Consider the following 20,239-nt stretch of genomic DNA (forward strand, 5'->3'; position numbering starts at 1 on the left):
GGTTAACTTTTCCTTTGCTCACCTCCCAAGAACACAATCAAACCCAGATCTTACACTCGCTTTAGTTCTGTTACTTTGCTTCTCACTCTCCGTTCCTTCCAGGCTACACTCCCTCCCAGGCCTGATTTGTCACCACCTCCTCCTAGCCTGCCCCTTCCTAAGGACATAGGCATCTGAGCTGCTGCTCATCTCAGCCAAGACTCTAAGAAAGACCAGACACTAGACTCAAAACTAGTTTCATTTTCCTTTATTTTTTAAAAAAAGCCCCTAAGTTCTATGGCTTCCAGGAAGCATCAGAGAAACAGAAGTGCCATTTCTGTACACTTTGTAAAGCAACACCTAGACGCACAAGCTGCCGCAAACGCCCCAGCAGCTCTGCCCGCCCAACCCTGACTACCTGGCTTCCGCCGCACCTGTGGGCTGAGATGGGGCTTTAAGGCGCTTGTCTCCTGTGGCTCAGCAGCCTGAGCGTGGACACAAGAAGCCCCCACACCGGGCACAGCCCTGTGGCCACATGGGTGGCCGCGCCAGACTTCAGAAGCAGGTGCAGCAGAGCACCTGCGGGGCCACGCTGTCCAAGCTTTGGTGCAGCATTTTGGTTGGGGTGCCACCCCCACCCCACCTCCCCCTTTGGTTTGGGGAGGCCCACGGCAGGCTCAACCACCACCCCAGGCAACAATGTCCTACAGCACCCCCTCGAGAAAATGGCCTTTGGATAGAGGGAGACAAACTAGACTTTATGACACTAACAGGGTGGGCTAGACGGCATGGGTGGCCCGGGCCTCCAGGTCACACTACTCACTTCAGCAGACATGGCGGGAGGGGCGCAGGGCTGGTGGCCACTGTTTTCTTTTCCTTATTTTAAATAGTTAATGCTCTTGGTGGAAGGGAGGACTAGACACAGGTGTAGAAATTTCGGCCAAAGTCTTATGTGAAGGAAGTAACCCATGTGGGGGTGGGCAGCTAGGGCCACAGTCTATGTCCTGGCTGTGGCCACCAAGACAAGCTCCCCCAGGGACTGCAGCAGGAGGGTGTAGGGCACCACCGCCAGGGTCATTTGTGTCTCTGCAATGATTTCCTCTTTCTCCTCTTGAAGAAACAGCAGCACCTGGAGGGGGCAAGAGCATGAGAGGTGGGCATAGGTTGGGAAGGATAAATCAGCTGGGCCCAAGGCATCTCTGCCCCCAGATGCTTCCTAAGGTCTTACTTGGTATCATCTGCCACCTCTACTTCTGCAGGGGCTGTGATGGGGGCATTGGAGTGACCAGCGGTGGGATCGTCGGCATTCAGCTCCCCATTGGTGGAATTCAGCGCCTGGGTGGGAGGATGGCAGGGCAGTCATGTGGGCCATGATCTCTACCCCCACAAGGTTGTTGAGGTCCTTGGCCTGGCACCTCACCTGGTTTTTGCTGTACAGCTGGGCTTTTTCCCTAGGCTGAGTTTGCGCTGGCAGGTCTGTGTGGACTGTGCCGATGGGCGTTGGCTGCAGGGAAGGCAGGACAGGCTGCTGAGACCCAGCACCATTACACCCACATGAACCACGGTCACACCTGAAGCTGCACCAAGGCTCTGGGTACTTGGGTCCTCCTCCACGTCCAGGCACAACTCTCAGATACAGGGTCCCACCCCCACATCCCAGGGTTCCCATCACATGCAGGGTAAAGCGCCCCATACCCAGGGTCCCCCTCATGTCCAGGCCCCATGCCCAACCCCGACATTCAGGGTCCCACCTTCCTCACATCCAGGGACTCCCCATATCCAAGATAAAACCATTCATGTTCAGAGTTCTTCACCAGAGTAAAGCTCCCAAGGTCCAGGGCCCTGTCCCAGACCTAGGCCCCGCCCCAGTCCTAGACTCCGCCCCCACATACCAGGGGCTTCCCTGCCCAGTCGTACTCATAGTCGAACACAAAGCCGCTGCGGTCGAAGAGGTCAGTGAAGAGCTTGCGCAGGTAATCGTAGTCCGGCTTCTCAAAGAAGTCCAGGCGCCGCACATAGCGCAGGTACGTGGCCATCTCCTCTGAGAAGAGCCAGCAGAGCTGGGAGTGGACGTGGGCGAGGGACACGTGGGGGGTGGGGGGTGGGAGCAGGGCATTGAGGGCAGAGAGCACCAGGTAGGAGCAGCCCTTACCTGGATGGCTCTCGCAGAGCACCTCAATGGGCGTGGCCCGCTTGGTGTCCCCGATTTTCTGGTAGCGCTCCTTGAGCGTATCGGCCTGCGGGGAGAGCGGTCAGTGCCATCACTGGGAGGCATGAACACCCTCCACCCCCACCTTGCGCACCCTGGCCCACCTTGAGCCCCTGCCAGGGCAGGCTGCCGCGCAGGAAGTACATGAACATGTGGCCCAGTGCCTCTAGATCATCACGGCGGCTCTGCTCTGCGGGGGAAGAGCAGGTCAGCGTGCTTCCCCCAACCCTCCCAACCCCTACCCGTGTGCTGCTTACCTTTACCCAGGTGCGTGTTGATGCTCATGTAGCGCGCTGTGCCCGTCAAGCTTTTGTGCTCACGGTAGGGGATGTGCTTCTTGGTCTCAGGGTCAATGTATTCCTTGGCTAGCCCGAAGTCAATGATGTGGATGGCATGCTGCCGCTTGCTGCCCGGTCGCCCTACCAGGAAGTTCTCGGGCTTCACATCACGGTAGATGAGGCTCTTGGTGTGTACATACTCCATGCGCGTGATCTGGGAGTGGGTGAACCAGTGTCCCCATTTGCTTAGGCCCTGCACGGCCCCTCCCCCAGGCCCCATCCCCAGGCTCCACCCCCCACATCAATCCCTGCCAAGGGTCCAGCCCCGCAGCCAGGGGTCTCACAGTCCGCACCAGCTGGATGGCGATCATGAGCACAGTCTTGAGCGTGAACGTGCGATCGCACAGGTCGAACAGGTCCTCCAGGCTGGGCCCGAGCAGCTCCAGCACCATGGCATTGTACTTCCCGCATGGGCCGAAGTAGTAGACCTGAGGGACACCCTCTGCGGCCAAAGCATGCACAGATGCTTACCCAGGCCTTTAGCAGGCCCCCAATGCTGCCCACTGATTCTGTGCCCGACCCACACTGGCCCACTGCACCCAGCTGGGTACCTGCGGTGCTGAGCTGCTTGTAGAAGCGGTACTCCAGGTGTAGCTGTGGTGCCCGGGATTTGATGGGCTCCTGGAGGGACAAAGCAGACTAGGTTGAGGGTTACCTGGGGCATAGCATGCCCCCTCCCTCTGCCCCAGACCACACCTAAATGGGTTCCATATGGGGATAGTATCTGCTGTTGTGGGGAACAACCTGGACTTACCAATTTGATAGCTACGTATTCATTTGTATAGAGATTCTTTCCTGTGGAGGAGAGAGGAATCAGCATAGCAGGGCCACTCAGCCCCCATTCTCACCTCTCCCCACAGCAGGTAGGAGACCTCGTGTGACCTACCACCTCTAAGAGGCATTTCCTGTTCCCTGGCAGTCTCCCTTGAGCTTGGCCCTGTCCTCCCAGGTCCTGGGAGTAAAAAGGATGCCCACAAGATACCTGTACTCCTTTAGATATCCCCATCTGCCCAGCACCCTCATGTCCTGGGCTCCCACCTCTTACTGGTGCCCTCTCCTCCACAGCCCCCACCCACCACCCTCTATGTACTATAGATCCCAGCCCCCTACCAGCCCTCCAAGCTCACCCAGGCATTCCCCTTCACTCTGCCTCCACCTATAAAAGCAGCTACCCTAACTTAGCGGGATCCTCTCCACAAGCACACCAACATGCTCCAATTCTCCCACTGAAAATGGAACAAAGACCCCATGACTGATGACCATTCTCGCACCCACTGCCGAGAAGGGAACTTGAAGACATCCATACCCCCTAAGCATTTCCTCCTCCCCACTGCTCAATCCCCAGGACCCTCATGGGTGTAGTCTGCTCAACGCCTCCACATGGGACCTGAAGACAGTGGAAATAGCCCGGACCAGCCCATGTCCCTCTTCTGGTGACCTAGTAGTGGGTCCTTCCTACCAGTGGGGAGATCTGCACCCTGCCTCCTTCCCATGGTTTACCTCAGTACCTTCTTCCCCCATTTCCACCATGACTGTGGGATAAAGATCTCTGGCCAAGACTCTACTTCTACTCTGGGAGGATTGTCATGACATACAGAGGACTCACCACAGGTGCCCTGCGTCCTCCTCTAGCACCCCAACCCTAGTGCTGGGATCCCCCATGCTGGCTAGGTCAGGTGAGATCCTGACCACAGTGCTGACAGACAAGAGAGCCCAAGCTGGCTTCCCCAGGCAACAAAGTCCAGCAGGCCAGGGTAGGGGACCTGCACTCTGAGTTAGAAAGACCACCAGGGCAAGGAGTTGCTGAGCCCACCCATCAGGAGGACCTCCAGGTACCCACAGAGAAGGAGCCAACATGCCCAAACTCACAGAACTGCAAATATGAGTTCTAGAACCTGATGAAGTCTAGTTTTTCACCTGTTACAGTCTCTAAGGCTAGCAGATCCCGATGGTCCAGCCACCACTGGCAGGTGACCTGCCACATAAACAAGGAGCCGCCCCAGCTCCTCATGCGCACTTGCAAGTTACTGTGCACAGTGCTGTGTACACCCACACAATCACTGCTGGTCCAGCAGCCCCTCCCACTGTCGTCCTGTTCTGACTTTGTCCTGGGACCATTACCAGGTCCTGTACACTGCAAACATGGCCCCACACCATGTGTCCACACCTCTAGTCCTCAACTTACTTTCTGCCTGCTGCAGCTGGACAGTCTGGGTGACATTGGCACTCTAGTTATTCCTGTTCCACTCATGTGGCAGCAGACACCACTGTGTTCAACCTCAGAGGTTGAGGCCAGAGTTCCCCACCACTTTAGTCCTCCATAGTCTTGGACACCCCATCCTGGTGTGTGCCAAGGTGTCCAACAATGGGGCACTCAGCAGCAGGTGTTTGTCTCCCACTCTGCTGTGGCTATTCTAGGGTCTTGGTTTTCACTGTGGTTCAGAGTCAGCTTATTGACTTTCTCAGTACCCTCCAGGGTGTCCTGGAGTCTGCAGCAGAGCTGGAGATGACATCTCATACTGAACTGTTCCATTTACCCCTGTGAATGCACTCCCAGTGATGCTTTGTGGCTCTCAGAGAGCTTGTCCAGCCTTTGTTAGATTTATTCTGGAAACACTTGATGAGTTGTGGCCTCTTACGATTGGCATTGTTTTAAAATCTCTATTATCCAATTGTTGCTCAGGTAGAGAAATACAGCTCTGTGTGCTGGTACAAGCCGCAGCCTTCCTAAACTCACCCCGGTCTACTTGCTTACTGAGATTACTACGGCTGCTGCACAGGTGTGATCAGGAACTGGTCACAGCTGTGTTTCTTCTCTCCCAATCTCTGCCTTTTTTTTTGTATTTTTCTGAAGCTGGAAACGGGGAGAGACAGTCAGACAGACTTCCTGCATGCGCCCGACCGGATCCACCCAGCACGCCCACCAGGGACAAAGCTCCGCCCACCAGGGGGCGAATGCTGTGCCCCTCCGGGGCCTCGCTCTGCCGCGACCAGAGCCACTCTAGCGCCTGGGGCAGCGGCCAAGGAGCCATCCCCAGCGCCTGGGCCATCTTTGCTCCAGTGGAGCCTTGGCTGCGGGAGGGGAAGAGAGAGACAGAGAGGAAGGGGGGGGGGGTGGAGAAACAAATGGGCGCTTCTCCTATGTGCCCTGGCCAGGAATCGAACCCGGGTCCCCCGCACGCCAGGCCGACCCTCTACCGCTGAACCAACTGGCCAGGGCCCAATCTCTTTGCCTTTTATTTCTATTCCTTGCCACTGTTGAGAATTGGTGAGAGGAGGTGCCCATTTGTTATAACATAAGGCTTTTCACAGACACCTTTTAGCAGGGAAAGAAAGCCTCCTCCTAGTCCTGGTTCCTGGGCTTTGATAAAAAACAAACAGTGTGCCTCTTGTGCTTTTCCCTCATTTAATTACGGAAGTTTCCAACACAGAAAAACAGAAAGAACTGCAGTGAATAGCCATATCCTTACCTCCGAGATTAGAAAATGAACAAACTACTATCAGCTCTGCAGTGTATCTATCAGTCAGTCATAAGTCTCTCTGATCTATAGATACATCTCCAAGCAGCAGATATCAGTACCCAGCCCCTAAACACTTCAGCCTGCAGATCAAGTGCAATGTGTATTTATAGTTCCTGTTTATCCTGTGGATGGTGACTTTTACCGGTGAAATGCACACATCTGAAGTGTGCCATCTAATGAGCTTTGGCCAATGTGTGACCCTGTGCAACCCTCCGCACCCCTATCAAGACACAGAATATCCCAACCGCTCACACCTCTCCTTGATCCAACCCCACCTGCACTGAGGTGGAATCATCTGGCATCGTCTCTCCTCCCTGGCTCCTTTCACATGGCATGATGTGCTCAAGATTCCTGTGTTGCGACATGTCTGTGGTTCCAGCTGACAGGCACCCTAACCCATCAAGGGGACATACCCAATCAGCATGGGGGGTACCTGGCTTGTTTCTTGTCTTCTGTTATAAGCAGAGCTGTATTAAACATTGACTATGGGCCTTTCTGTGGGCAGGTTAGTCACTTCTCTAATAGGTCTGCAGGCTTGTACTGCAAATGTGGAGCTTAACTCAGCTGGGTGTCTTCTGTGTTCCCGGCTATTTATCTGTCTGCTTATATAAACTGTTCATAACTCTTGCCTATTTAAAAAAAATGTTTATTTTATTGATTTTAGAGAGAGGAAGGGAAAGAATGAGAGAGAGGAACATTGATCTGTCCCTGTACGTGCCGACTGGGGATCACATCGGCAGTCTCTACACTTCTGGACGATGTGCTAACCAACAGAGCTATCTGGCCAGGCTCTTGCCCACTTTTAATTGGAGTGTTTATCCTTTTTTTTTTTTTTTTTTTTTAAGAGAGGAGAGGGAGAGACAGAGAGAGAAAGTGGGGAGGAGCAGGAAGCATCAACTCCCATATGTTCCTTGACCAGGCAAGCCCAGGGTTTCGAACCGGCGACCTCAGCATTTCCAGGTCGACGCTTTATCCACTGCACCACCACAGGTCAGGCCTTGTTTATCCTTTTATTATCAAGTTGTCCTTTCATGTATCTTGGATACCAGCACTTTGTTAAATGGTGCTCTGAAAATATTTCTTCCCAGTCTGTGGGTTGCCTATTCAACTCTTAACAGGCATTTTAAACAGTCATGAAGTCATGATCCTTTATGGTAAATGGTCCTTTTATTCTCTGTCTTACTGAAGAAACCTCATATTTTGACTGCACATAAGTTCTAGGAGAGCCAAAGTCCTTGGAGTTCAGCCTCAGTTTAAAATGAACACGTACACGTGTATATTTATGCACACACACAGGCATCTGAAGTCTGTGGGTTTACAGACTTCTAGAAGAGTTCAGGTGCTCTGGGCTCTGAGAGCTTCACCAATGCTCACATTATGTTTTAGCTAAGCATACAAAAGGCAAAGTGTGCAAGGCCTAGAATACAACAACTCCCATGGGGCTATAAGCAGGAAGATTTTGGAGTCCACACAAGATGGGAAGATGCTAGAGGTGCAGTCATCAAGAAAAGAGAGGCTTCCATGAACACCCCCAACCTTAGGCTGAAAACCCAGAAGGCCCACATGTGTGGAGAGGGGCAACTCCAGACAATGAGTAACATGGGCTCTCAGACTGCCCTAAAAAAGCCAAAATCAGTCCCTGATGAAGTCAAGACAAGTCATCAGGACAAATCTCATCCCAGACTTAAAAATCTGTGACATGCGGTACCCACAATGTCCAACATACAATAAAACATCACTAGACACATGAACAAAGAGGAATAAAGACTGTATACAAGGATAAACAAAGGCAAAGGCACCACATACATGGGGATTTATAAAACTACAAGTACGTTCAAGGATTTAAAGTAGGGTAAAATGAACAAGCAGATGGAAAATCTCAAAAGAGAAATAGGGAGTCAAATAGAAATGAAAAATACTGTGTATAAAATGAAAAATTCACTGGACGGCTCCAACAATACCTTGAATGAAGGGGACTCCAGGGGCTAGAAGTTCAACCTGGACTGGAGGGACCATGCCTTGCCTTGTACTATCCCCCGGGGTGGAAGACAGGGACTATTTGTTTCCCGGCATTGATATCTTGGAGAACCAATAAAGCTTTTTTTTCTTTTTTTAAGAGAAAGAGAGGAAAATAAAAAGAGAGAAAGAGAGGGAAAGAGGCAGAGAGACAGAGAGGAAGGGTGAGAGATGGTGGAGAGAGAGACAAGAAGCATCAACTTGTAGCTGTGTCTCCTTAGCTGTTCACTGACTGCTTCTCATATGTACCTTGACAGGGGAGGGGAGCTCAACCTGAGCCAGTTTTGAACCTGGGACCTCAGTGCCCCAAGTTGATGCTCTATTCACTATGCAACTACTGGTCAGGCAATAAAGCTTTTTAAAACTTTTTGTTTTTTCAGCTTGACCAGGCAGTGGCGCAGTGGATAGAGTGTCAGACTGGGATGCTGAGGACCCAGGTTTGAGACCCCAAGGTCGCTAGCTTGAGCGCGGGCTCATCTGATTTGAGCAAAGCTCACCAGCTTAGACTCAAGGTCACTGGCTTAAGCAAGGGGTCACTTGGTCTGCTGAAGGCCCGCAGTCAAGGCACACATGAGAAAGCAATCAATGAACAACTAAGGTGTCGCAATGCTCAACAAGAAACTAATGATTGATGCTTCTCGTCTCTCCGTTCCTGTCTGTCCCTGTCTATCCCTCTCTCTGACTCTCTCTCTGTCTCTGTAAAAAAAAAAAGAAAAAAAAACTTTTTGTTTTTTCAAAATAAAAGAGAAAAGAAAGGCCCTGGCTGGTTGGCTCAGTGGTAAAGCATTGGCCCGGAGTGTGGAAGTCCCAGGTTCGATTACTGGTCAGGGCACACAGAAGAAGAGCCCATCTGCTTCTCCACCCCTCTCCCTCTCCTTCCTCTCTGTCTCTCTCTTCCCCTCCCGCAGCCTAGGCTCCATTGGAGCAAAGTTGGCCCGGGCGCTGGGGATGGTTCCATGGCCTCCGCCTCAGGCCCTAAAATGGCTCCTGTTGCAGCGGAGCAACACCCCAGATGGGCAGAGCATCGCCCCCTAGTGGGCATGCTGGGTGGATCCCAATCAGGCACATGCGGGAGTCTGTCTGCCCCTCCCCTCCTCACTTCAGAAAAATACAAAAAAAAGAAGAAAAGAAAGAAAAAGAAGGGTGAATTTACAGCAGGGCAATAAAAACTGTCTAGACTGAAGCGAAGAGATAAAAAAACTTTGAAAAATACAGAAAAAAGCTTGAATGACTTTGGGGGCACCAAATACTCCTAACACGTGTAACTGGAGTCTTAAGAATAAAGACATAAACTGAGGCAGAAAAAATATATGAAGAAATAATGACTGAAATAGCTCCAAATTTAATGAAAAAGTGTCAACATACAGATCCAAGTCCAACGAATCCCGAGCAGGATAAACACAAAGAAACCACACCTAAATGATGGCAGAATAAAAATTTGAAACCAAAGAAAATCTTAAAAACAGAAATGACACATTATATATAGACAAACAATGCTCAACATTAGTTATCAATTAAATGCAAATAAAATCCAGAGATACCACTTCATACTCATAAACAAAGAAAAACCTGACAACCGCAAGTGTTGGTGAGGATATAGGATACCCAGAATTCCCATATGCTGCCTGCAGGAGGTTAAAGTGTACAACTACTCCAGAAATCGGTTTGGCAGTTTTTCTTAAAACATACCTCCCCTGTGACCCAGTGCTTTAACAAAAACACTCATACACAAGAATTGGAGAAGGATGCTCAGGGCAGCTTTATTTGCAATAGCCAAAATCTGGGCACAGCCAAATATCCCTGAGCACGAGAACAGATGAAGGAACTGGGATGCAGTCATACAAATGAACAGAGAACAAAGAGCAACTAGCTACTGACACACATGACAACACAGATACTCTCAAAAACGTGCTGAGCAAAGAAGCCAAGCAGAAAAGAACACAAACCTCAGTTTTCAAAAAATGTTTCAACTCAAAAGCCACCACATCCCATGATCCCCTAAACATGACCTCTCATCTGTTTGCGCAGACCTGAACTGTTTAGGCTCCTGCTCCTAACTCCAAGAACAGGACCCAAGACATTTTCTAAGTCCCCAAAGGCTGCAAATCATGACTGGGCCCAGGAACATGTGTATGCATTCTCATGCTTGTGTGTGCACACAGACACATTCATGCACACCCTAATGGGGCAGCAGGGTAGCTCTGTCCAGAGGAACCTGAAAAATTGGCTGCCATGCTACTCAGGCCCCTCTGTGTAGACTAGGTTGGGCACAAGGGGCCTTATGCTCTGGGAAAGCCCCTCTCCCTTGCCTACCAGTCTTAGTCACTGATGTGACAGCCCAGTGTTCACCCTATATGCCCCTCCCAACAGCAGAGTTGGGCCTCATCCCGTGACACTGCATGGATTCAGGAACCCCAAACATGGGGCCACCTACAGCTCCTGATGGCCAAATGCTAAGCAGGAGCTGAGCTTATAAGTGCATCAGCTTACACTAGCAGCTTCTATGTCAGCCTTCCTGTGTGTGGGCTTGGATCCCACAACAGAGGTGTTCCCTGGACAAACAGTGAGCCAGGAATCTATCCCTCTTGCCCAACCTCCTCCTTGGGGAAAAGAAACTCACACACACTTACCTGCATCCTGGCTGCAATAATCAGGGAGGCCGTCTGAGTGGCCATGACCCCACTGGGCAACTTTCCCCGCACCCTGTCCCCTGAATGCAAATGAGTGGAGCTCACCTAGCCGGAGCTCCCCGAAGTTGCCACAGCCTATCTTCTTCCCAACCCGGAAGTTGGGGCCTACCATCAGGACCCCAGAACTGGTCCCTGTGCTCCGGACGCTGTGGCTGGTCCGGCCGCCGGCCTTGGACATTCTCCGGCCCTCCTCCGACTCCCCTTTCCCTCCTTTCTTGTCAAAATCCATAAGTTTGTGGTACCCCGGCCTCTCCACGGTGACTTTGCTGCTGTACCAATCCCAGGCCTGTGGAGACCTGAGGTCACAGGCAGCTCTTAGGGGCTAGAACACCATGGCGCCTGGTGGACTCCTGGCTAGTGAGACGTGGGTGCTCATGAGAGCCAGGCTGCAGCAGTCATCTCGGTGGCCTCGGGGTTGCACGCAAGGGGAGGACACATTCTGCTAATAGGTCCTGCCACCTCCAATCTTGTGGCTCCCAGCTGGGGGGAAAACAGAGACACAGTTTAGAAGACTGAGACCCACCCACCCTCCTGCCCACAAAACAGCCCAGCAGGGTGGCATTAACTGACAGTTGTGGCACAGCTAGAAGGCATTCTGAAAAGATCTCTGAATGTAGAAGTGTGACCTGTGGCTTTGGGGGGGGGGGGGGTAGAGACTACCATGAATTCCACCTGTCAAGGTGGTATAAGATATGCATTATTGTGGGCTAGCCCACAACACATCTCGAGGACAACTGCACTGGCAAGAGAGATGGCCATCAAGTGACAGGCCCCAGAACCTGGCAGAGAGCCCCAACCTGGGTGTAGAAAGGAGTGGGAGTCACCCTACCCACAGCCCCTGCCCCCTAGCCAAAGGGTTGTTCCTCTGAAAAGGGAAGAGGACAGACCACAGAGAGCCACCGCCACTGATCAAGGGTCTGGCCAGCCATGGATGGGAGTAGTAATGATTTGGACACAGTGACAGCATCAGACCTTGGGGGCAAGAATCCCAGGGGAATCTCAACCCATGACTTGGAGCTCTCTCACCTCAAGGCAGAAACGGGACCCCGGAGATGACAAAAAGAAACAAGAATGGGGGGTCTGTAAGAACCAGGCCAATGACACTGCCTGTCAGCCCTTGGCTCTGGTTCTGGGGCCTCAGAGCTGGCCTGAGCCTCAGAGGCAGGAAAAGGCACCCCACAGATGGGAATCCCAGCCACATACTACGGAAGAGGTTGGACCAAAAGACAGCAAGGACCCAGAGGCACAGTGCATGCACACATCTTCCTGTTCTCTCACACATGTATATGCATACCCCCTCCTGTGCTTATATACCCACATGCATGCACACCCCTCCCTGTGTACACCTCAAGTGTCCATTCCCTCATGCTAGGCAGTCCTCTCCAGAAGGGCCGAATGCATAACCAGGCATGAGGAGGTACCTGATCTGCATGTGACCCTTGGGCCTGGGCACAGCCAACAAGAAGAAGGGGCATGGCCGCATGAGAATGGAAGCTCTATATACATGGCAGACATGGTGGCTTGCCCCAGGGAGACAGGAGCCAGCCAGGACTAAAAATTCCAGCACACATGCTGCCCCATCTGAGCACCCAACATGACTCCAGTGACCCCTACTGCATTGTGTCTGGGAATCACGCAGCCCCCTTACACAGGGCAGGTATGCAGTCACCACCCGCAGGGGACAGTGGACAGTGGGAGGCAGGCGAGGGGCCTTGGTGAGCCCACCCCAAGGGTATCAGGGTCTGCTCACACTACAAACAAGAGCTACCACCCCAGACTCAGTGGGCAGCACAGACTTGTAAAAACTCTGGAAAGTTTCACCCCACCACCCACCAGATACACAGGGGGCATTCTGGGTCCTCTCCTGGACACTCGGAGCCAGATGGGACCTGCAGAGGAACAGCAAGAGTAAGTCACACACCAGCGTAAAGGAAGAAAGCCCAAGGTAGGGCTGGGACCAGAGCTGAACGCCCAGCCCAGCACATTGGGTGGAAGCAGGTGACCTAAGGCCTCAGAGAATGGAGTGTCTGACCATAGTCCAGGCCCAGGAGCTAAAAGTAATTATCCTGCAAGAAGAGACCTCCCCATTCCTCCTTTGCTCTACACCACACCAGCATGGCCCCCAATTCCACCCCCAGCCTCCCCTACAGAAGGGAAGCCCTCCAGTGGTGAGGGCTCCGCATGGACACTCCTGGACAAATTCAATTCTGCACTGACATGATCAGTAGGCGGCCACTGGAAGCTGCTGTTCCGCCCATGTCCATCGTGAGTGGGTCTCACAGAGAATACTCTATGTCAGGGTCATGCTGCTCCACCAATGCACACCTCAGGTGAATTACCTGTCCTGTTCTTTTTTGGGTCCACCATCTTGCCAGGGCCAGGGGCTAGCTCCCCTGTAAGGGCCCCATTCTCTGACCATCTCCAGGAAGTGATGTCACAGTCCCTGGCTGACATCACCAGCACAGCTCCAGCCCAGAGTTGGGTCAAGTCTGAGGAAGATGCAGGAAGCTTTTCTCCCTGAGGGATGGCCCCTCACAGGTTACCTGGCCTCATAGCACATGGTGGACTCCGTTGTTAGTATAGCCTCAGGGGCACCAGGACCCAGGTGATCCTGGCTATACCCCTTCTAGGCAACCCAAGACACATGCATCTCCCCACAGCAGGAGCCCACTTCTGCCCAGGAACTTGGTGACACGCAGAGGCAGGGCTTCCTCCCCAGGATCCATCCAGACCTAGCAACATGGCATACCAGGAACCATGAACACACAGTGCGCCTCGTCCTGGAGTCTGTGCACTACTCCCTGAGGGACCCAGACCAGGGAGGTGTGCCCAACCTGGAGTCACAGCTGACAAATACCAGGGCACCTGCAATATCATGTTGTGACAAAGAGGAAGGAAGTGCCCCACAATGACTGCACAGGAACCAGCTGCCCAGCCCCCTAGGACGAGATCAGTGTTGAAAAGGATTAAGCAGAATCAGGTCTTAATGCACCAAGTCACAGATAAAGGGAGAGGAGATGGCCAGACCTGTGGGAAGCACTATCAGCAGGCAGCACAGACATGGGACTGAGTGTGCCAAGCAGGTGACCCGAGGTCACGTGTCAGTGATCTGGGGTGTGAACATCAGTCAGTGTCACTCCAGAGGGCGTACAGAGTTCCTGCCTCATGTCCTGACTAGGACTGGGTGGAGGAAGGAGGCAGGCCTGTGAGAAGGGACAGTTACCACTGCACCTATCACAGAAAGATGGACTAGATGCAGTTGTGCTTTTTGGAGAGGGCTAGAGATTCCCTGGGGATGGGGAAGGTGGCAGGATGCTCACAGTTCAGGAAAAGCAAAAATAAGCACAGGTGGCAGTGAGCCCATGCAGAACAGAGGGGGTCAGGTACTTTTCTTGCACGCTTTCAACAGACTTGCCATGTTTTCAAAATTAAGATTACAAAAAAGTAAGGTTGCTGCTAAAAACTCTGCAACCTCAGACCATGGTGATCAAAAACCAAGTCAGTGTGGCTCATAAAAGTTCATCTTCTAGACCAGGAGTCCCCAAACTTTTTACACAGGGGGCAAGTTCACTGTCCCTCAGACCGTTGGAAGGCCGGACTATAAAAAAAACTATGAACAAATCCCTATGCACAGTGCACATATCTTATTTTAAAGTAAAAAAACAAAACGGGAACAAATACAATATTTAAAATAAAGAACAGGCCCTGGCCGGTTGGCTCAGCGGTAGAGTGTCGGCCTGGCGTGTGGGGGACCCCGGTTCGATTCCCGGCCAGGGCACATAGGAGAAGCACCCATTTGCTTCTCCACTCCCCCTTCCTCTCTGTCTCTTCCCCTCCCGCAGCCAAGGCTCCATTGGAGCAAAGATGGCCCGGGCGCTGGGGATGGCTCCTTGGCCTCTGCCCCAGGCTCTAGAGTGGCTCTGGTCGGGGCAGAGCATCGCCCCCTGGTGGGCAGAGCGTCGCCCCTGGTGGGCGTGCCGGGTGCATCCCGGTAGGGCGCATGCGGGAGTCTGTCTGACTGTCTCTCCCCGTTTCCAGCTTCAGAAAAATACAAAAAAATAAAAATAAATAAATAAAATAAAATAAAGAACAAGTAAATTTAAATCAACAAACTGACCAGTTTTTCTTGATTGATTTTTTTTTTAGAGAGAGAGGAGTGAGAGAGAGAGACAGAGAGAGAGAGAGAGAAGGGGGAGGAGCAGGAAGCATCAACTCCCATATGTGCCTTGACCAGGCAAGCCCAAGGTTTCGAACCGGCGACCTCAGTGTTCCAGGTCGACGCTTTATCCCACTGCGCCACCACAGGTCAGGCCCTGACCAGTTTTTCAATGGGAATTACAGGATTGCTTTTGGCTAATGAGATGGTCAATGTCTGGTTCCATATTTGTCACTGCTAGCCATAACAAGGGATATGACGCGTTTCGTGAAGCGTGCGTCCCGCGTCACCGGAAGTAGTACTGTGGCACCATCACATACAGTACTCCAGGAGTACAGGATGCATCCTCTCACTGACCACCAATGAAAGAGGTGCCCCTTCTGGAAGTGTGGTGGGGGGCCGGATAAATGGCCTCAGGGGGCCACATGTGGCCCGCGGGCCATAGTTTGGGGACCCCTGTTCTAGATAGCTAGGGACACAGGAATGGCTTTGGCATATAGCAGCTCTGGAACTGGCATTGACTGCAGGCACTGGCCAAGACTAGTGATGTGGGGTTCCACTGAGACCTGCTGCAATGCTGCAGAGAACACATGGGGGAACTGAGTTTGTTGGCAAATGTTGGTAATCTGAGCCAGGTCACAGGCTACTAGGGGTTTCTATACTCTCCACACCGGGCCATCTAAAGAGCTGAAGGAAAACAAGGAGGGCTGGGCAAGAGCGGGGAACCCAGGCTCCTGCCCTGGGATATGAGACAGTTACTGCCTGGGGCTGGTGCACATGGTCCTCTTAGAGCATGACTGGCACATTCCACCATCTCAAAGTGCACTCCTGACAGCACTGGCCACTCCCCATAGGCCCTACAGACACCTCAAACCCTCATTCACATCTTCTCAAGCAAGCTAACTGTCCTTCAAGGGGGCAGGCGTGTCCCAACCCCATGTGACCAACGGTCCCTGCAGGCTCCTCATCCTGGTCAAACCAGGCTTTTCCTGGGCACTTCTGCTATCTGATGTAACTATGCTTACAACACTGTATCGGTTCTTAGTGTGGGCTGAGATGTGTTCCCAATAAGATGTCTTTTTTCTTTTTCTTTTATTTGTTTATTGATCTGAGAAAGAAAGGAAGGAAGAGAGAGACAGAAACATCAATCTTTCTCTGTATGTGCCCTGACTGGGGATTGAACTGGCAACGTCTGCGTATCTAGAAATGCTCTAACCAACCACCAACTGAAATACCCACTCACGGCTCCAAGATAAGTCTTAATCACTGGTGTCTGGGGATGTGACCTTATTTACAAATTAGGGTGGATTTTAATCTGTGACTGGTGTCCTTATGAGACGAGGAGACAGAGACACAAAAGCAAATAAGATCATATGACTATGGAGGCAGAGACAGAAAAGATGCGGCCACAAGTCAAGGAACTTGGGCAACGGCTGGAAGAGGCAGAAGGAATCCTGCCCTTCTCCCTAGAGCCTCAGAAGGGAGCACGACCCTTCAACACCTTCATTTCAGGTGGCTGACTAAAAGGACTTCTCAGTGGAGGCATCTGACCAGCACCCCTGCAGGGAGGTATAGTCAGTGTCAGCAGTGAGGAGCTGTGGGGACAACAGGGACCAAGGTGACAGATGAGCAGGGCCACGTCCTTCAGTGCGATGGAAAAAGAATACCAGAACAGGCCCTGGCCAGTTGGTTCAGTGCTGAAGCGTCAGCCCAGTGTGTGGATATTCCAGGTTTGATTCCTGGTCAGGGCACACAGGAGAAGCGACCACCTGCTTCTCCACCTTTCCCCTCCCTTCCCTTCCCCTCCCCTCCTCTTCTCTTCTCTCTCACCCCCTCTCACAGCCACGGCTCAATTTGTTCAAAAGAGTAGGCCTCTAGTGCTAAGGATGGCTCTGTGGCTTCCACCACAGGCGCTTAAAAAAAAAAGGGCTCAGTTGCTGAGCAGCAGAACAACAACCCCATATGGGCAGAGCATTGCCCCCCAATGGGTTCGCCGGGTGCATCCTGATCAGGGTGCATGTGTGAGTCTGTCTCTCTGTCTCCCCTTCTCTCACTAAAATAAAATAAATAAACTAACAAATAAAGGAATACCAGAACACCCAGACTGGGACATTCTGCAATAGTTCAGGGCATCCACACATGAAACATCTCAGTCAGAGGGGCCTAAGGGATGTGACAAGTGTTATGTGAGATCCTGATGGGGTTCTGGGGCAGAGGCCATTGGTCAACTGAAGAAATCTGAGTAAATGTAGACTTTAGTTATTAATAACATCTTAGTCCTGGCTCATCAGCTGTGACAAAGGTACCACACTGACTGCTGGTATGAACAGGAGGACCAGGTGTGGAGACACAGCAATCTGCATCAGCTTCACAGTAATTCTGTAACTCTGAAATGGCTCTAAAATAAAGTTTATTTTTAAAAATCTAAAACTTGCCATTAAATTTAATTTTCTAGCCTGACCAAGCAGTGGCGCAGTGGATAGAGCGTTGAACTGGGATGTGGAGGACCCAGGTTCGAGACCCCAAGGTCTCCAGCTTGAGCGCAGGCTCATCTGGTTTGAGCAAGACTCACCAGCCTGGACCCAAGGTCGCTGGCTTGAACAAAGGGTCACTCAGTCTGCTGTAACCCCTGGTCATGGCACGTATGAGAAAGCAATCAATGAACAAATGAGCAACTAAGGTGCCGCAACAAAGAATTGATGCTTCTCATTTCTCTCCCTTCCTGTCTATCTGTCCCTATCTGTCTCTCCAGTCTCTGACACACACACAGAAAAAGTTAATTTTCTAAATAATTTTATTTTAAAAAAATTTCCCATCTCCTTTGGTGCTACCTTCCTGTCCCTCCCTCAAGCACATGTGTATGGTACTCATGAACAGTCCCTACTCAGATGTCACCAATAAGGTTGCCCCTCCAGCCCACCACACATCCCACCCACCTAAATCCCTCCATCATGGGGCAGCACCAGGGGTCCCCAAACTTTTTACACAGAGGGCCAGTTCACTGTCCCTCAGACCATTGGAGGGCCGCCACATACAGTGCTCCTCTCACTGACCACCAATGAAAGAGGTGGCCCTTCCGGAAGTGCGGTGGGGGCCGGATAAATGGCCTCAGGGGGCTGCATGCGGCCCGCGGGCCTCCGCAGGCCGTAGTTTGGGGACGCCTGAATACAGTCACCATGTGCCTGCCCCCTAACCATGAGTTCCTCAAGGACACCCAAGGCCTTTTGTGTGGGCACCATGCAGGAACTCAAGAGACTAGTGAACAAATGATATGGAACAGAGCAGACCAACAGATCCAAGAGAAAGTGGGCAAAGCTACAGAAGAGGTATAAACATAGATGGCCTCATAGACGCACAAAGCTCTGGCTCTCTAGCATAATGCACTAATTCAATTAACAGACTTGCCAGGCCTGTGGTGGCTCAATGGATAAAGCATCAACCTGGAATGCTGAGGTTGCTGGTTCAAAACCCCAGGCTTACCTGGTCAAAGCACATATAAGAAGCAACTATAAGTTGATGCCTCCCACTCCTCCCCACATTCTTTTCTCTTTCTCTTAAAATAAAATAAAGCAAAATAAAATAACAGAGACGCTCTTATTTCCCAGCCTGTTGGGGTTAGAAGAGTAACTTTTAGTAGTAGTAACTTTTAGTGTGGGGAATGGGAACTTTGATTTAAACGAAACACTGGCTCTCTATCCAGGCCACACAACCCAGAGGAATGGCCAAAGCAGGATTAGTGACACTCATCATCTGCAGAGTTACGAAACAACCCCAAACAACCCATGCAACGGAGAGGAAGTGGCAGATGGTGCAGCCCTACAAAGCTGTCCCTGCAGGTGGGCAAGAGCTCACGAAATGGTCCCTCGGGCTGGGGCTCCAGGGCAGCCACCCCCCCCCCCCCCCCCGCCTTTCCTAGGCCTGAATCTACTTTCCTCCCTCTCAGTGAGCAAAATGAAAACAATGTATTCTGAACTCAGTCACGGTGGGGAAAGGTAGGTGAGAAGTTGTTCTCCGGCTCCCACCTCCCCTTGCAGAGCTGTCAGAGAAGAGTAGGTACAAACAGATGCAAAGCTCAGGTGCATGCTGGATTGGAGACCCTCATGACCAGAAGTTCTGGTGGAACCTATGCTGAGGAACTGAAAGGAACCCCAAAGCACCTGCACAGCAAGCGACACTACCCAGTTCCCCGATTTTCCTGGGGTAGACCCAGAATCATCCCTAAGGGCCAGCCCTGATCAAGGGAAATGAGCACATGCAGGAGGGAGAAAGAGCCAGCCAGCTTCCTTTAGGTAACAAGATATCCTTCAAATCAGACACATCCCCCAAAACTGGACATATTCAAGCCAGAAGGGTGGCCACTGAGTCAACACAGGACATGTTAGGCAGCCATCCTTCCAGATAGGCGGCCCAGCACCCTCCAGCTGGGCCTCCCTCCCAGACTCTCACAGAACCCTCATCCAGAGCTCTCAGAAGCACCACTTCAGGACTGAACTTCAACTTGGTTGGAAGTTGATAGGCAGGAGTGAGCACAGCCTGGGATGGAGGGGGCCCATGGCCACTCCCCAGGGGGCACAGGTGTATAGTGTGCCAGGTCCCATTTATAAACTTACTTTTGTTTTCAGGTGTCTGGAGAGATCTCAAGTATGAATGATGCCTACCTCTTAGGTGTTGAGTGGTTTTTCAAAAGCAGTCATTATGCTTTGCTGTAAGGTTCATTTTCTTCAACATGCACACTTTGTTTTTGCTACTTAAAAATACCAAGAACAGGATGTTGGTTTTGTGGTTTCATTTGCTGGAACACCAGGTCCTGGTCCTTTTGGTCACTTGCACCAGACACTCCTTGGGAGAGTGGTCAAGGATGCCTGGCTGCAAAACTCGCCATGACCAAAGGCCACTGGCTGGCTCGCTGTCTTCTATGAAAGTCTCAAAGTGCAGGACCTAGCCCTGTGCCACCAAAGTGACAGGTGCATTGACACTCACTTAGAACTTCTGGCTTTCTAGAAGGGCAGCGAATAAACAAGGTTCTGGAAACTGGTCAGTGTTCACGGACTCTGAGCAGAGAGAGATGCCACAATAAAGGGTCAGAGCCCAGGACAGGACAGGACAGGACAACTGGCCTGAAGAGAAGCCAGGGCATAGACACTAAAACGTGAATCGGGAGAAGGGGGGAAAATCGTTGAGGGGTATGGAGAAACAGACCCTCATCAATGGCAGGTAGGATAGAAAATGGTGCAGCCACTGTGGGAAATCATCAGTAGGTCCTCAAAAAGTTTAACAAAGACACCAATGACGGATAAATAAAAAAGGGAAGTATAGTCATCCCTCACCAT

General features: G+C 51.7%; 1 protein-coding gene across 3 annotated transcripts in view; it reads right to left on the reverse strand.

Annotated features, from left to right (window-relative positions):
• Window positions 1-232: 232 nt before the first annotated feature.
• Window positions 233-20,239, reverse strand: part of CSNK1G2 (casein kinase 1 gamma 2) — a 29,355-nt gene continuing 9,348 nt past the window's right edge. Inside the window, exons 2-12 of one of the 3 annotated variants that reach the window (XM_066277007.1) lie at window positions 10,799-11,233; window positions 3,281-3,321; window positions 3,078-3,147; window positions 2,811-2,968; window positions 2,446-2,680; window positions 2,293-2,378; window positions 2,132-2,216; window positions 1,872-2,020; window positions 1,400-1,483; window positions 1,208-1,314; window positions 233-1,108 (exon numbers count right to left, since the gene is read on the reverse strand). In XM_066277007.1, coding sequence (XP_066133104.1) covers window positions 1,054-1,108; window positions 1,208-1,314; window positions 1,400-1,483; window positions 1,872-2,020; window positions 2,132-2,216; window positions 2,293-2,378; window positions 2,446-2,680; window positions 2,811-2,968; window positions 3,078-3,147; window positions 3,281-3,321; window positions 10,799-10,982 — 1,254 coding nt within the window. In that variant the 5' untranslated portion in view covers window positions 10,983-11,233 and the 3' untranslated portion in view covers window positions 233-1,053. The remainder of the gene's footprint in view (window positions 1,109-1,207; window positions 1,315-1,399; window positions 1,484-1,871; window positions 2,021-2,131; window positions 2,217-2,292; window positions 2,379-2,445; window positions 2,681-2,810; window positions 2,969-3,077; window positions 3,148-3,280; window positions 3,322-10,798; window positions 11,234-20,239) is intronic. The other 2 variants (XM_066277016.1, XR_010731319.1) reach the window with 2 other exon arrangements.

This window comes from Saccopteryx bilineata, chromosome 1 (genome assembly GCF_036850765.1).
Source record: "Saccopteryx bilineata isolate mSacBil1 chromosome 1, mSacBil1_pri_phased_curated, whole genome shotgun sequence".
Classification (NCBI taxonomy): domain Eukaryota; kingdom Metazoa; phylum Chordata; class Mammalia; order Chiroptera; family Emballonuridae; genus Saccopteryx; species Saccopteryx bilineata.